The sequence below is a fragment of the Oryzias latipes genome, chromosome 2 (assembly GCF_002234675.1).
Source record: "Oryzias latipes chromosome 2, ASM223467v1".
Taxonomy (NCBI): domain Eukaryota; kingdom Metazoa; phylum Chordata; class Actinopteri; order Beloniformes; family Adrianichthyidae; genus Oryzias; species Oryzias latipes.
This window is the reverse complement of record NC_019860.2, coordinates 23,078,546-23,094,986: the sequence shown is the minus strand read 5'-3', so window position 1 is coordinate 23,094,986 and position 16,441 is coordinate 23,078,546. Positions and strand designations below refer to the sequence as shown.

General features: G+C 42.6%; 2 protein-coding genes across 2 annotated transcripts; both read right to left on the bottom strand.

Moving 5' to 3' along the window:
- Positions 1-1,930: 1,930 nt before the first annotated feature.
- LOC101167022 (ras-related and estrogen-regulated growth inhibitor-like) lies at positions 1,931-6,720 on the bottom strand. The gene is made up of 7 exons (XM_023949858.1): positions 6,104-6,720; positions 5,245-5,301; positions 5,101-5,169; positions 3,560-3,748; positions 3,071-3,164; positions 2,912-2,983; positions 1,931-2,720 (listed from the first exon to the last, which is right to left on the bottom strand). Exons 1-7 carry the CDS (start codon positions 6,153-6,155, stop codon positions 2,612-2,614), a joined length of 642 nt encoding a protein of 213 aa, XP_023805626.1. The 5' UTR covers positions 6,156-6,720; the 3' UTR covers positions 1,931-2,611.
- Positions 6,721-7,255: 535 nt separating this feature from the next.
- Positions 7,256-16,097, bottom strand: LOC101157518 (NADH-ubiquinone oxidoreductase 75 kDa subunit, mitochondrial). The gene is made up of 19 exons (XM_004066615.4): positions 15,985-16,097; positions 14,527-14,603; positions 14,110-14,201; positions 13,849-13,956; positions 13,682-13,758; positions 13,517-13,598; positions 13,305-13,435; positions 13,037-13,222; positions 12,811-12,945; positions 12,054-12,168; positions 11,317-11,462; positions 10,293-10,421; positions 9,396-9,525; positions 9,159-9,319; positions 8,917-9,071; positions 8,096-8,271; positions 7,889-8,023; positions 7,740-7,812; positions 7,256-7,667 (listed from the first exon to the last, which is right to left on the bottom strand). The coding sequence occupies exons 2-19, from the start codon at positions 14,597-14,599 to the stop codon at positions 7,576-7,578; spliced, it is 2,196 nt and encodes a 731-aa protein (XP_004066663.1). The 5' UTR covers positions 14,600-14,603; positions 15,985-16,097; the 3' UTR covers positions 7,256-7,575.
- Positions 16,098-16,441: the final 344 nt, after the last annotated feature.

Sequence of the window (16,441 nt, the reverse complement as noted above, 5' to 3'; positions counted from 1 at the left end):
CCTGAATATTTCACTGTCGTCTGAAATGAAATTACCCTCTTTTCTGGATAAAAAGTGAGCACCAAAAAGCCAACGTTCATGCAGCTTCAACCCCCCTTCCCGTTGTTGTTCGTGGCCAAATGGCTTAAACAACATCTCTGCCTCTCCTGTGAACTCTACTGTGAACCGCTGCAGGAAAAAAGATGCGTCTGCATCATCGGTTGTAAACCGAGCAGAGCTTTTTTCCTCTGTTTGGATGCATCCCGCCCGTGATTGGCTGCTCCGTCCTCTGATGCGCGCTTCCCGCCGTCGCCTTCCGATTGGCCGATCGGCGGCAGTGATGCAGGCATGACTCTTGTTCTATTCTGAGCCAAAAGCTGGCACGGGGTCTTGACCTTTTGTCTCCGTGGCGACTGCCGACATCACACTTCGGAGGGATCAGCATCATCTTCCCTGTGCCGGGGAGGCTGGGGTGGGTTGGCGTCACAGACGAGGGGAGCAGCCAGAACAAAGCTTGTGATGGGGTGGATGCACAGCGGCGGGTGACTCAGCCGTGGCTCTCCTCCCTGATGCGCCGCCTCAACCAGACATTTATTAAACTAGCTTCACCTCACGGCTTCTTTGGCATTCTGCTCACATGTTTAAACATCCATGTGGTTCACTTCCTGTAAACCTTGTGTCTAAAAGACTTGGAGGGGTGAGGAGGGCAAACAAGGATCACAAGTGGCAACTTTCAGGTTCGCTCTCAACCTCACTGTAAGTTAGGAAAATATTCTTATTTTGGAGAGTATTTACTGTTCCTAAAAGAGTAAAGTTAAGTAAATAGTATTCGTCAGCTTCGCAATTCTTGCATTCATGAACTTGTGAGTTTTTGGAGAGTTTCAATTTCTTTGCAGGATGTCAGAATTGCCTCCCAGAGCTGCCACTTGGCTGTGAAACTGCCTCCCACCCTCAGAGATATTTTGCTGGAGGATGCTCCAAAGGTTCTCAAAAGGCTTGAGGTCAGGGGAGGATGGGGGTCACACCATCAATTCACCTCCTTTTCTGCCCACAGCAGCCAATGATGCAGAGGTATTCCTTGCAGCACGGGACGGTCCATTCTTGTCATGCATGAAGTAGCTTTTCCTTTTAATCTAGGTGTCTGAGATTGATGTCAGGGATCCACAAAGTCCTGAGACACAACATCATCCACAAGTTTCACTGAAAAACTGAGAATTGTATCTTTTTGAGACTTTTCTTGTTTGGCTGCTGTGACATTAATGTTCTATTTTATCTCTGACCTTACCTTAAATGCAGTTTGCATAATCATATGGAATGCACTGCAGATGAAACTCACCTGTTCGGGTAACAACGGGTAGTAAAAGGGGCCAAAAAAGCTTCCGCTGTCACAGAGCTGGAACAGGTTTGAAGAACAGCAGAGCGAAGTGACGGAGAACCATCAACAGCAATACGGCAAATTTTCAAAACAAGACAACAAGCCCGCGTTCACACAATCTATAGCAGTCGACGAGTCGCTAAAAAGCCCCAAAATACACAATGATTTAAAAAATCGGATAAAAAAAAAATCCATCTTTCAGATGAGAAATGAAAGTTTTCCAACCTCAGCTTCACGTCTTTCATTATATCTGTGTTGTTTAAACTGTGGGGCAGCAGGGTGGAGTAATTGGACAATAAATGTTCGTTGGGAGAACAAAGCAAAGAGGAAAAACATCAAAGTTTCCATGTCTGTCCATCTGGAGATGCTGTGTTCACTGTAACCGTGACGACAGGACTGTCTCCTCCTCTGCCTGCTGTCAGACTGTCCAGCTGCCGACGAAACCCCAGGATTTTTTCCATCTTTTTTGTCTTATTTTCCGTCCGTCTGCCCCCCCCCCCCTTTTTTTTAAGTATTTTGTTGAACATGAAGATCTGAAGGTGTGTGGAAGAAAGAAACGCAACCACAAACCGACAGGTTTGATTAACATATGGTGCTTTTATTAACACACTTCAGTATAATTGATCAAGCTGAGCATTCATAAATGAATGTGAAGTTAACTCTCTGATTCTCTTTACCAAAAACTGTCAACCCCCCCCCCCCCCCCCCAAAAAAAATCCTTTATTAGATGTGGTAAGGCAGCTCATCTTTCCACATCATCGACTAATAGGCCTGTGGTGCCCCCTAGTGGATGGAAAGCCACATGACAACACAACTTGTGAGTGAAATGTACGTTTTTGCTAATTTTCTAACTTATCTTTCAGCTTTTGGACCTTAACTGAACAAACATTTCCCTTCTGTCAGGTTGCTACTTTTATTAATTACTAATAACGTTAATTCACAATGTTTAATTTAAAAAAAGGCCATTATTTGATATTTTTAGTTGCATAAAAAAACCTGCTTTATGTCTTATGGCTACCTTTAAATCAATATTGTCAATTCATTTATATTAAAGCCCAAAACTGCATTGAGGGGTTGCATTTCTCTTAATTAGGATGCATCAAATGTGACCCAAAAAAGCAGACAGGTCTGGTCTGCTTTATCCTCTTGAGGTGAACAATACAAGAACTCACACACACACACACACACACAAACACACACACACGTCCCAGCCGTCGCCATTTATATTCAGACGCAGAAAAAGGTGATTTTTTTTTTTCACCACTGCATGGTCTTGGAGCGGGTTAGTTTCCGTGTCAGAGCGTGGCGGACCGTCAGCATGTAGGAGCGGCGGTCAGGCAGGGGCCGCTGTTGGTCCAACACCAGCCTGACACACAACACACAAAGCACAACAACTGACTGAGTTGATTGATTGTGTGTTTTTGCTTTAATTGCACCAGTTTTATTGACACTATCTAACATTTAAAAGTTCAATCAATGGTAAAAACATGGAAAAAACACAATTTTTATTTGTAATCTGTGAATTCTGTTTAAAAAAAAGCTAAATATCTATCAGACCTGATGAGCTGAAGGACAGCTGCTTCCACTCCTGAAGCTGCCTCAGCCACAGACAGCTCTGTGAAGCTGCACCTACAAACACGGAAGCAGAGGTGCAGCGAAGAATTAAGACAAAAAAAAAAACAGTTTGTTAAACTTCAAAGCAAAAGACTCACAAACCTTAAATCTTTAGCGAGCCTCCCTCCTTCCTCTGTTGTCACCTTCCTGCCAACCTCCAGGTCGGCCTTGTTGGCGACCAGCACTGTGGGAACAACTGACGCACACACACACACACACACACACACCCACACACACACACACACACACACACACACACACACAGTGAAGTGTCAGTAAAGCAGCTTCATGAGGTCTGGACGCGCTACCTATGATACCAAACAAGGCCTGTGTTTCTGCTCCGTCTCTGTGTGTGTGTGCGTGTGTGTGTGTGTGTGTGTGTGTGTGTGTGTGTGACAGCAGACAGAGGTGCAAACACAGGCCAACTCAGCATTTCATCAAATGCTTTTTCAGATCTTATTGTCTTTTTAACCAAAAATCTGGAGTTTTTATTGGATGTGAGGAGACAAAAAAACCCCAGATATTAGAAGCTTGTTTTTGTTACTGAACTTTATGAACCGGAATGTTCTAATAAAAAAAGAATCAACGTACTGAGAGAGTGTTTGGTTTTGTCAATGAGTGCCTTGAGGCGAGGAACCTCGGTGAAGGTGAGGCGTTGGGTGATGGAGTACAGCAGGAGAAAACCATCAGCCCAGCAGATGTAGGACTCCAGAGAAGCAGGGACACCGTCCTGGAGGACCAGAACCTGCCAAACAGGAAGTAGTTTATTGTGAAGGTAAAATCAATCCTCATTGCATTTTAATAAACCAACCATGCATCATGTTTACCCCCCATATGGGCACAATGTCTCTCATTATAGCATATAGATGCCAACATAGATCCTATCATTTCAGGTCTTTTTACTCATTTTAATTTTGTGTGTTTTTGTCCATAAAATCTTTATTTTCAAACAAATAATAAACTGTTATGGTGACTTTTTCCTTGAACTGGAAAATACGGTGGCCCAGAAGGGTCACAACACAACACATTAACTTTATACACAACACACTAACTTTACACACAACACACTAACTTTACACACAACACACTAACTTTACACACAACACACTAACTTTACACAGAACACATTAACTTTACACACAACACATTAACTTTACACACAACACATTAACTCACAACACAATAACTCACAACACAATAACTCACAACACAACACATTAACTCACAACACAACACAATAACTCACAACACAACACATTAACTCACAACACAACACATTAACTCACAACACAACACATTAACTCATGGCCCAGAAGGGTCACAACACAACACATTAACTTACCTCACAACACATTAACTCACAACGGAAGTAAAGCAGCAATTGAAGTGCTTTTATTCTGAAATTTCTACTGGGCTGAGCAGCTAACTACCTAACAGAAAGTAATGCCACAGTGAGCTGTGGAGGGAGCATGTTATTGCTACAAGAGAAGCTAGCAGCAGTGTAGCCAGAAACTTTGTCTGTACTACGGTTCTCCTTCCTCTAAACACACACAATATGAACGCACACTCCTCCCTCCGCTCTGACACCCCCCTCTGTCGCTGCACGCGCGATCCTCTCCTCCTTTTTCAGAATAAAAGCACTTCAATTGCTGCTTTACTTCCGTTGTGAGTTAATGTGTTGTGAGGTAAGTTAATGTGTTGTGTTGTGACCCTTCTGGGCCATGAGTTAATGTGTTGTGTTGTGAGTTAATGTGTTGTGTTGTGAGTTATTGTGTTGTGTTGTGAGTTAATGTGTTGTGTTGTGAGTTATTGTGTTGTGTTGTGAGTTAATGTGTTGTGTTGTGAGTTAATGTGTTGTGTTGTGAGCTATTGTGTTGTGTTGTGAGTTAATGTGTTGTGTGTAAAGTTAATGTGTTGTGTATAAAGTTAATGTGTTGTGTGTAAAGTTAATGTGTTGTGTATACAGTTAATGTGTTGTGTGTAAAGTTAATGTGTTGTGTGTAAAGTTAGTGTGTTGTGTATAAAGTTAATGTGTTGTGTTGTGACCCTTCTGGGCCACCGTAGGAAAAAGTGTCCAAGCTTATTCCTTTGAAATTATAAGTAAAAAAAAATAATCATCATTTTTACCTTACATGGTAAATCCAGGATCTCCAGATCCACGTCCTCGTGGTCCACCGTCCGACTGCACCGGTACGTCATTTCTGCAGGAGCGTCCGTCACGTCACGTCACGTCACGGGAGGTGTGAAGAGGAGTGGCGTGGAATGTGACGTCTTACCTCTTTTGTGGTCATATTCTCCTATGAAGCGTTTGGTGATGAAGCGAACGCAAAGCGCTGCAGACAGAACATAGAATAGAATACAATAGAATAGAATAGAAAATATAAACATGCAGGTTATGTGCACATTGTAATTAGGTAAAAAAAATATTTAAAACACTTAATAAGAGACAAAAGCCATGTTGTCAATAAGGAGGTAAAAGTATATTAAAATAAAAAAAACATATGCATATACCAACATGCATGAAGAATATTGTGTTTGTCGTTCATTTTTAGCATTTTAAGTTTTTTTAAACTTCGGTCAAGCATCTCTAATATTCAGATGATTTAAAATCATTTCAAAGCTGTTTTTACTCAACTCAAACATTAGAACTTTAACAATCTGTGAGTGAAAACAGACTAGGTAAAGTATTCCTTTGTCTGTTCTTTAGTCTTTCAAACGTACACAATGATCATAAATCAATGTAGAAACTATCAAACGCTTATATTTGCAATCACATAAGTAAAAAAACTACCTCACATGGCAAAATGAAACAAAAAACAACAGCAAAATTCTAAAAGATATTTCAAATCTCTGACAACTTGAAGGAAATGTACTCGAGTTGTGCTTAAAAAACCTCCTAGTGGCTGCTGACAGCCACCAAACGGCAGAATTCAGGAGCGAAAAAAGAAAGGAAAAAATAGGAAAATGTAAGCACAGCATAAAAACATTAAATCACTGATGATATCAAAGAGGAATCATTTATAAAAAAGAGGGAAATTAAAGGATCAATCACACAAACAGAGACCTAACATGACAGAAAATACACAAAACTACACAAATATGTCAAACTTCTGCACAAAAATGTTTTTTTCTTACCCGTTTTCCCGGTGTCCCCGGCGCCCAGAACGAGGACTTTGACTGGCAGCATGGTGGAAGCCCCCCCGGCACCCACCCTGGGGGGTTGGGGGGGTCGCAATCGCAGGAGGAGAGGTAGAAATATGGAGGATTTACAGAAATGCACACAGCCGGTGCAGCACTGAGGATCCCAGGAGCTGTTTTTTTTTTTTTTTAAAGAGGAGGGGGGTCAGGCAGAAACTGTCTCCTCCTCCTGTGGCTCGTGTTTGGTGGGGATGAGGGTCCAAATCCCACTTTGACGTTCAGGTGAAGGTGGTAAAGAAAGGTGAGAATCTTCTCCAGAGAGAAGGGTGGAAACCAGCAGCAGGAGCGGGTTCTCCGGCGGGTCTGACCTCTGACCTCTCTGTGAACTTCCAAGCAGCTGTCGCCGAGCGCCGCTCAGAGCGTTTGCAGATCAGCGGTTTGTTTAGGTTTGATTTTCGGATAAAAGGGGACGACGTTCCGCCATGTTTGATGACTGAGTCCAAAGGAGGAGCAGCTCGGAAGAATGAAGGAGGTGAAGCAGCGGTTCATTTCTGCTTTTAGATTCATGCATTTCCACAGCAAAACCAGAGAAAACTTTATCGGCACAAAGATTTTGGTGCAAAAGAGGCCGTCAAATTTATTTTAAATAAAATAAAAAAATCAACAAATAAACTAATCAGTCAAAGCAAAACATTAAATCTTCACATAAATTAGTTCTCGTTTGATGAAACTTGATTTATTTTAGTTCATGCTCCTGAAATATGATCAACAAGCAAATATTGATCCATTTTTTTCATTGAAAATCAGTTTAAGATTGACATTGAAACACAAAAATTATGACTGAAAAGGTAACATTTATATATTTATTTCCATTTTTCCCTTTTACTTGAACACAAAATCAGTTTTCCATTAAAAAAAACCCAAACTGTATCAACAAATAAACAATTATGTGGAAAAATCATCTCCAGCTGCTGTTTTTTTTCATTATTATTCGCCCTAAACCCCTCATTTTCACAGTTTGGGGAGTTAATCCTCCTGAACTGAAATGCTTTACATTAAAAACAGGTTTTGTTTACTTAAATCTGAGTATTTTAGCTCAAATATGTTAAAGTGATATTTTTCTAAGAAGACGGAATCAAAAATGTGGTATTTAGGGTTGGATGACGACAGAAACGTTCTCCTACATGAAAGCTTTTCAATGCATAAATTTAACTGAAATAATATTATGACACTAATGACACTTCCACATTACAAATAAAATGTTTATATATATTTTTCCATTTCAACAGCCGGCTTAAAGTGATATTTATTTCTTTTTCAAATCTTACCAAAATAAAACTCATTTAAAACAGTAAAGCTTTTCTTCAGATTTTATTTGTTTAGCTGTTTAAATGTATACACAGGTAACAAGGAAACTTTAAATTATAGAGCGTGGTGCGTTTTAGGACAGGAGGAAAAAAAAGGGGGCTTTAGCAAACGGACGGCTCGTCCACGGCGGCGGCTCCCTCGGTGAGAGCTTTCACACACTTGGCCATCGTCTGGGACGCTCTGCTGATCGGGTCTGCAGACGGAAAGAGCGGCGGGTGAACATCTGGAGGTCCGGTCGGCGTTTTCACGTCAGACAAACGTTTACCTGTCATGTAGAAGTCCTTGGCAGAGACCTGAGGAGGCACCAGCGGAGCCGCTACGAGGTTCTGGTTCACCGCCTGACAAACGCAGAGAGGGCGGCTTAGAGGCGGAGCCTATTTCCAATGTTTCCTGACAGAAATGAGCTGGATTTACCTGAGCGAGCTCATTGGCCTGTTTGAAGTAGTTGGCCTCCTCCACGTCGTCGTAGCGAACCAGGTTGGGGGCGACCTCGGCCAGCCTGGACCGGACCTCATCCAGGGTGTCGTAGGGCAGGGTGACCCCGGCCAGCTGCAAGGACAGGCATTGGCGTTACGCTCACGCCTCACGTCGTATGGCTTCGATCATACCGAGAAAGCTGACCTCCGACACGGCTCGGATGACCTTCCAGTCCTCCCGGGCCATCCCGGGAGCCGTCACCGCCACCTTGGTGTGCTGGCTCCGCCCCTCTATGTTCACGTAGGTGCCGCTTTTCTCCGTGTACGCAGCGCCGGGAAGGATGATGTCGGCCATGGGGGCGCCCACATCGCCGTGGTGACCTGTCGAGGTGGAGGTTCGGGGGTAAAACTTAACCGGGTTTTTAATAACCCAAACACGGCAGGTAAAAGTGACAGCTAAAGACATTTTTTTACAAACAAAGAGAACTCTGGGTAATGTGGTTTTGTCATGTTTTAATTTTTTTAATTTAAGATCAAATTTGTATTTATTTCATATTTTAAATGTATAATTAAAACTATGTGACTGAAATGAATTAGACTCGGTGAGTAAAATGACAAACAGTAAAATTGCAATGATTGCATAAATGTTTTACATGTAGTACATCATAGCCTCAAGCAAAACAAAACAATATGAAAATATTTGCCATGTGGGCGTGGCTAATGGAAAACCTTGGTTGCTACGGAAATGCAAAAATTTACTACAACATAGATCTGTTGCTATGGAGATGAAACTAACAGTAAAGCTTCCAGGAGTTTTTAATTTTTTTATGAATTCCAAAGCAGCTCTGACCGGGGTAGCAGGGCCATGAGTGAGCGGCGTGTAGCAGGGGCAGGTTAAACGGGGGATGGCGAGGGCGGGTGGCGCCTGCGGACCCTTCATTGCTGCCTGCGGCTTTAGTTTGCTACTTAACGTTGCGTTTAATTCCCTGTGAAGAAAGTTCAACAGATTTTTGGGCCCATCTGCACCTTGGTAGATGATGAGGCTTCCTTGGGGCAGGTCGGCTCTGGTGACGCAGCCCGCATCAGCGCCCAGCAGGAACAGGACTTTGGGCGGGTTCTTCCTGATGGCATCCACTCCCGCCTTGTAACCCAGGTCCAACGCCGCCACCTGGCTGGCCACTCTGCGCACAGGGACGACCATTAACCCGTGAGGCTCATGACCGATCACAGCAGGAAGTAAAAAAAAAAAAAGTGCGGCGAAGTGGAACCTGTGCAGGACGTTCAAAACCTTCCAGCCATCCTCAACCCCGCTGCTGGTTCTGGCGTTCTGAGCGATGGTGGAGACGGCGCTCAGGATGGCCGCTCCATCCTCCCTCTGTAAGGCGCCACTGCCCACAACCACGACGGGACGCTTGGCCGTGGCGAGGACCTGAAGACGAGTACGGGACCGATGTGAGTCGCTGCGGACAGAAACGGCCGGGGCCGCGGGGGAAAGGTGCAGTCACCTGGCAGAAGGGATGCGTGCCGTTAGCCAGCTGGGTCAGAACCGACGTCTCCTCCCCCAGGTGATCGTAGGTGTAGGTGAGGTCCACGTTGTGACCCACCACGGCGACTCGCAGCTCGTTGTGAAGCCAGCTGACAAAGGAACAGAGGAAGATGTCACCTTTTTCTGCTCAGCAAGTTCTCTCAAACCAGCTTGGGGAAGAACGAGGACCTCTGGTGGACGAATGAAGCCACAGCAACCACATTTACAAGACGCTTTTGCTGCATTTTATGTTCTGGATCAGGCATTTACAGGTGCAGCAGCGAAATCCCGATAATTAAGTACAAAAAAATGCCTTTTCCAGCCTGAATAGGATTTATTTTATTGTGTTAACTTAATTTAATTGTGAAATCCAGTTTAAATTAAGGTTAATCGGAATTTAAAACATAAAAGAATTGGATAGAAAGGAATATATTTATTTGCCTGTTGACTTGAATCAGTACTTTGGCAGAGATGTTAAAATACAATCTCCAAATACAATCTGCTGATCATTTATCAGATCTATTATTAGCTACAAACACATTTTGGTTTGAATGAAGACAGGAAAGCTGTGGTTCAACCGAGCAGGGCTGCGTTTCCTCTGACGGCAAGATAGGTTTTTTTCTCTCAACACAAACGTCTAAGAATTCAATAAATCTTAGACACATTAGTCATCAGAAGCTGTTCTACCTCTTTAACAGGTATGTTAGCTGTTGCTATCTTCACCTGGATAAAGTCGTCTTTATTGCTGTCAATCAAGCGCCCTTCAGAAGTCACAGCCGTCGTCCAGCGTTTAAAAACTGCACTTGTTTAGGTTATTTTTTTTCTTTTGGAGCGCCAACAGGGCGGGACACGCCGCGGGCATAAGAGCCGAGCTTACCTTTTGCGGATTCTGGCGTTGAAAAGCGGCGCTTCGTAACGGGGGTTTGTCCCGACCAGCAGCAGCAGGTCGCTTTCCTCGATGCCGGCGATGCGGCTGTTGAGCAGGTAGTTGGAGCGCAGGTCGGTGCTGAGGAGAGAACACCGGAAGAAGAGATGCTGAGGTGACGTGTCCTGCCAACCAGGAGGGGTTTGAACACCCAGTTGCAGGACATGCTGTGAAACCCAGACAGCTTTTCCCACCTAACTACAAATGACTCCTTAAATTTAGTTCCACAAAGGAATTTTTCAAAATGGCGGCATTACTGTGGTTTTATCTCCATAGCAACCATTTAATTTTTTGGTCGTCTGGCGGTGACAAACAGGTCTATGTCAATTTTAGAAGAATCTGCAAAAGTAAATTTTTGGATTTCCTTGACAACGGAGGTTTTTTTGTTAACCACGCCAACTTTTCCTTTTATGTTCTTGTCATGTGTCACATTGTTTCGTACAGCTTGAGCTAAAGATTGATGTCTGACACCCCCATAATCCTTCACCGCTCTAAAGTGGGAGGAGTTTTGGTAAAACACCAGAAAAAAAGAGAGAACCCACACCACCTTCTTTCCCCCCCTTGCTCTCAGGAGCATCCAAATTTACAATGGAGTATTAGGGCCACACACACACGCAAAAAAAAGTAAAATTACAAGATTTAAAGTCATAAATTTACGAGATTAAAGTGGAAGTGACCAAAGTGAGACATTCGACTTTAATCTTGACATTTTGACTTTTTTTTAAAACTTTATTCCAACTTTGATCGTAACATTTCGGTTTTAATTTCGACATTTCAACATTTAAAAAAAAAAACTTTAATCATAACATTTTGACTTCAATCTCGACATTTTGACTTTTTTTCCTGTAATTGAGGAACAAAAAACAAAAAAACAGTTATTCAGCAGAATTTTTTTTTCTCACCGTGGCCCTAAAACTCGTCGTACAAACTACATCTACCTACGAGTACATTTTTACAGCCCCTCTCCATCTCTTACCCTGCCCCCGCCATGGGGAAGAGCTCCTCTGTGCACAGGTTCTCCGAGTCTAGTCTGTTGAGGAGATCTTTGAGGGCAACCAGAGCCTCGGCGTCCACCAGGCCTCCGGCGATGCCGCCAACCTCCTTTCCCTGAACGCTCTGAAGCTGCACAGACAAACGCGCCACTTTATTCCTCTTTATTGGCACAAGGAGAACACAAAAACACAAAAACAGCTTCTCTCTGGTGATTTGACACCATTTGTTTGAGACGACTGGATTGGAAAGTCAAAATTAGATTTATCAACGCCTGAACTATGTTTGGTGTTTAAAATAAAACAATACTAGCATCATCCTGAGTTAAAAAACCCAAATATGAGTCTCTGTAATGAACAAAAATCCTCCCGTCAGCCCTGAAAAGGAAAAACCCCTGAAACAAACTCAGAACCTTCAGGAAAAAGTTCATATAAATGCACTTTTTCCCCCATGAAAAGCTGTCTGGAGAGCGCCGCTCTAGAGGACAAACCTTTGCTCCTTCAAGCTTCAACCCAAAAGGAAGACTTTTCTGGGGTTAAACTTTTCCAGACGATCAGATTTCTCCCAGAAATCACTGGAAAAGCCCCAAAGAGTCGCTAAAAATAGACTAAAACATCAGGAGCTTGTTAGGATTCACACCAGCATCCTGAAAACCGGCACAAAGTGTGCGGCACGGATGGTCTGGTGCGGAAGCGCCCGAAACAGGAAGCTCCTCAGACTTACAGCTCCAGCAACACGGGTGAGGGCGTCCTCCCAGGAAGTGGGGGTCAGCTGACCTGCTGCGTCCTTCACCATTGGCTGAGTTAACCGCTGCCTCTTCAGACCGTCGTACGCAAACCTGTGGAAAAACTACGTCAGGTGTTTGTCCAGCCATTACTAATGCACGGATTTGAATACAACTTTATTAGTAAGAACAAAAGTTCCAGCTTAAATAAACTCAAATATTGATTTAAAAAATAAATTAACATATAAATAATAGCAGTAAACAAAACTTCTATTTATTTAAGTTAAATTCTTTCATTTTGGAAGAAAAATAAATAACATTTGACTTTTTTAAGACATTTGTTTTCTTGGTAAATATGAAATAAAAAGCATTTAAATAAGGTGTGTGAAAAAAAGAGCTTTTTAGGTTAAAACCAATATCAGGTTTATCCTGGAGCTGATTGGTGTTTATTTTAACTTGTTAACCAGCATTAAAGTTCTTTAAACTGGATTATTTTTGGGGACATTTGAGGAATAAATCGCTTTTCTAACAGCTGATGCAGCTGATGCACCTACAGGCATCAGAAAGTTCACTTCGGAGGGTTCATACTTGGTTTTGTTAGGAGCATTTGATCGTCTTAAGGTGGTGTGAAGGAACTTAAGAAGCTCAGAGATGTGAGAAAACTCCCAACCAGGGACGGATGTGAAAGCATCTTCAAGTCCATCCCGAGACGTCTGGGATTTTCCCCAAACGCTCCAAAACCTGCACGAGCATCACCTGGTTTTATCTGAGATCCACTCCTCGTTGATGTCTTCGTGAAGCCGCGGCATCACCCTCATCACCTCGCCTCCTCTTGTGCTCACCACGATGTTGCTGCCCACGGCGTCCAGCACGTCGATGGACTCCGTTTTCCTGTGAACGCGGGGAAGCGGGTGAGGCAGGAATCGCCTGGAGCTCAAAACTGGAAAACGCGTGGAAGGAAGGAAGGAAGGAAGCGGCAAACCTGGTTTCCCACGGCCGCGCCGTGAAGGCGTACGGTTTGGAGGTGAGGGCCCCGACAGGACAGATGTCGATGACGTTCCCCGAAAGCTCCGACATGAACATCTTCTCCACGTACGTCCCGATCTGCAACTCGTTCCCTCTTCCCGTCGTTCCCAAGTCTTCCACGCCGGCGATCTCACTGGCAAACCTGGAGGGACAAACGGCGGGGGCTGAAAATCCACCATGTCGGCTAAACTCTTGGCGTTGGAGGGGTGGGGGGTGGGGCTCACCGGACGCAGCGGGTGCACTGGATGCAGCGGGTCATGATGGTCTTGATGAGAGGCCCGATGTTTTTGTCCTCCACCGCTCTCTTCCCCTCCGTGAAGCGGCTGCGGTCCGAGCCGAACTGCATGGACTGGTCCTGAGAACAGAGTCGGCTTCTTTAGTGACAAGAACTTCCCTCCAGCAGGTGGGGGGTAAAGCCCGAAGGCGGAAAAGCCACCTGCAGGTCGCACTCCCCCCCCTGGTCGCAGATGGGGCAGTCCAGCGGGTGATTGGCCAGCAGGAACTCCATCACTCCCTCCCTGAGGACAAAAACACATCCAGCGTGAGCTTCTCCTCCCCCCTCAAACCTCCGCGACCACGCAGGGACGTCGGCGCCTCCCACCTGGCTTTGCGAGTCTTCTCGGAGTTGGTGAGGATGTTCCAGCCCTTCATGACCGGCATGGCGCAGGCGGCGACGGGCTGCAGGAGCACACGACAGATTTGGTTTCTAATTCTGACACAGTTCCAATCAGAGCCGGAGGAGGATAAATAAAAAAAATATATAAAAACCTTTGGAGCCTTTTCGATCTCCACGAGACACATGCGGCAGTTTCCCGCCACCGACAGGCGCTCGTGGTAGCAGAAGCGAGGGATCTGAATTCCTGCCTTATCACAAGCCTGAAAGACACCATTCATATATTACAGATGCAGATTACTTTAGCTTTCCAAAGTACATTGCAGTATAAGCATCAATTACAGCTTATTACATTTATCAACGAGCAAAAATGTGCAATAAGAAAACTTAAAAACACTATAAATCGTGTTTGTCACCTGCAGCACCGTCGTCCCAGGCTCCACCTCCACCGGTTTCCCGTCCACAAACACCTCCACCATGTTGCTGGCGGCGCGCACAGGAGTCCGCACTGAAAGAAAGCACCCAACAAAACAAAGCCCTGTAGAGGTCAAAAGCTTCACAATAAACATCCTGACAGAAATGATGACATAAATATGTCAAAGTGTTGACTGTTTTTCTCAAAGGAGCAGCTAAAGGCATATTTTTATACCTCTTCCTGTCAAAATAAAAGCTTTAAAACTCTACAACTGAACTAAAACGAAATGACAGCAAACCAATAAAATAAAGACGGCGTCCAACCAGATGATTTTACTGTGGAAAGAATGTGGTTGCAGGCGGTGCTAAAACTGTCATGCTTTTTTGGTAAAATGAACAGTAACAAGCCGAGTTCCTACCGGGACTGGGAGCAGCCAGGCTGGCCTTGGTGGCTCCTGTCAGAGCGCGGCCAACAGTCGGCAGTCGCAACATGATGCTGCAACAGAAAACATTCAGACTCCATCTTTACTTCACCCGTTTAAACCCAAGAGCACCCTCCTGGATCCAGACATGAGCCAACACTTCATCGCTTAAACTGCACATGTTTTTGTTGATTTGGGATGAAACGTTTTTAGCATACCTTAAATATTGAGTAAAGACTTCAGTGAAAGTGTGAAACATTTTAAAAATAAAAATCAGACTTTGACTTTGTAAAAAAAAACAAAAAGTTTGATGAGAAATCATTGATAATAATCTTAATTTTACCTCACACATGTCTGGTTTTTGGTTTAAATCATAAGAATAAATTAAACCAGCAGCATTTTTTGAAATATTTGGTCCATAAATTACAAAGTAGAAATAATAAAGTGTTGGTTTGTAAATTTTAACCACTCACCTATTTTTATGTATCGGACTCCAATATTAATTCTGTTAAAACGACCAAAATGTTGTACTTAGAAAGACTAGTTTAAAACTAACACAATAATAAATCTCTGAACATTAATTATGATCCCAAAGAAAACCTTTAAAAATAAATAGAAAAGAATAATAGGATTAAATTGACTAAATTGAGGCATAACTCTCAAAAATATTGTTTCTAACAATTAATCAGCAAATATGATGTGGAAAATGAAGACAGTATTCCGGTGTAAATGTTGTTAGATGTTGCAAAGTTCAAAGAGATGACAAAAACTAATATAATTGTTATAAAAACTACACAAAAAATGATTTTTATAAGAAATAAAAGGCACAAAATGAAACATGAATATGGTGCAAAAGTTTGATTTTTTACTTTATGCATAAAAGGAAATCAAAAGTCAATCAAGAATCATTAGTTTTAAGTATGTTATAACAGGATACCAAAAACAACACAGAAAATAAAGGATTTTCAACATTTCTTTTCCAAACTAGGCTGCATATGATTAGTGAATCTAAAAAAAAAGACACTAGAAAGACAATTATAACTATAAAAATTACTATTAGAGTTCTGTCTTGACTTTAAAACAAAATCAGGAAACCTAAATTCTATAACTAGCTCAGCTGCTAACTGTCAACAACACAACCTAAATAACCCACAGCGACGTATTTTCGGTTAAATGGAAATTTATTGTGCATAAAATGTATTTAAAAGTTTAAGGCTCGAAAGACACATAGATTGATATACAACAGAGCTGTTGATTGTCAAAAAAGTCATAATGAACACTCCAGCTTCCATGCTAACACTGTTAGCTAACAGTCCTATTCAAGGACACGGCCGGCGCATGTAGCTAAAAGCTAATTAAAGTCATTTGCCCGAACAGTTGCTTTTATGATTTACGATGCAAACGCAACTAATATTTAAACTTGTGCACAAATATAAATGACGTGTCAGTTCATACCTTCAGCTATTTGGCCTTCTTGACCAGAACAGCGGTGATGTTACTTAAACTGCCAGCAAATCTGCTTTGGGATTAGCGGAAGTCACGTGGTTTTGCACTTTATTTTGAAAGGTTGAAACTGACGATTTGGGGTTTTCATAATAAAACCAAACTTCAAGAAAACCATTGAGACAACAAATTATTATTAGTTTTTTTTTAATCGAGAACATTATGATCATGATTCTCATTACTATTGTTCGTATTTTTATCACAATTAAAGTCATTCTACACTTTACATTACTCAAATCATGTAAAATAACATGTACAAAAAATATAAAGAAATTAAACCAAAATTTTAAAGTCTTTTTTGCTATGTGCACACAACAATAATGTCATTTTAAATAAAATAAATAAATAAACACAAATATCCAAACTACTAGATTTGTTTTTGAGCTTCTCCATGTGATCTTCACATCTT

Excerpts from the sequence above, each read along its gene's own strand:
- LOC101157518 (XM_004066615.4), bottom strand. The coding sequence starts at position 14,599 with ATGTTGCGACTGCCGACTGTTGGCCGCGCTCTGACAGGAGCCACCAAG. Across the intron at positions 13,223-13,304 it reads CAGTGCACCCGCTGCGTCCG|GTTTGCCAGTGAGATCGCCG; the intron begins GTGAGCCCCACC and ends TTGTCCCTCCAG. Across the intron at positions 12,169-12,810 it reads TGGATCTCAGATAAAACCAG|GTTTGCGTACGACGGTCTGA; the intron begins GTGATGCTCGTG and ends GTTTTTCCACAG.
- LOC101167022 (XM_023949858.1), bottom strand. The coding sequence starts at position 6,155 with ATGCTGCCAGTCAAAGTCCTCGTTCTGGGCGCCGGGGACACCGGGAAA. Across the intron at positions 3,749-5,100 it reads GGAGATCCTGGATTTACCAT|TTTACCTTCACAATAAACTA; the intron begins GTAAGGTAAAAA and ends ATGAGGATTGAT. Across the intron at positions 2,984-3,070 it reads AGGCTCGCTAAAGATTTAAG|GTGCAGCTTCACAGAGCTGT; the intron begins GTTTGTGAGTCT and ends CCGTGTTTGTAG.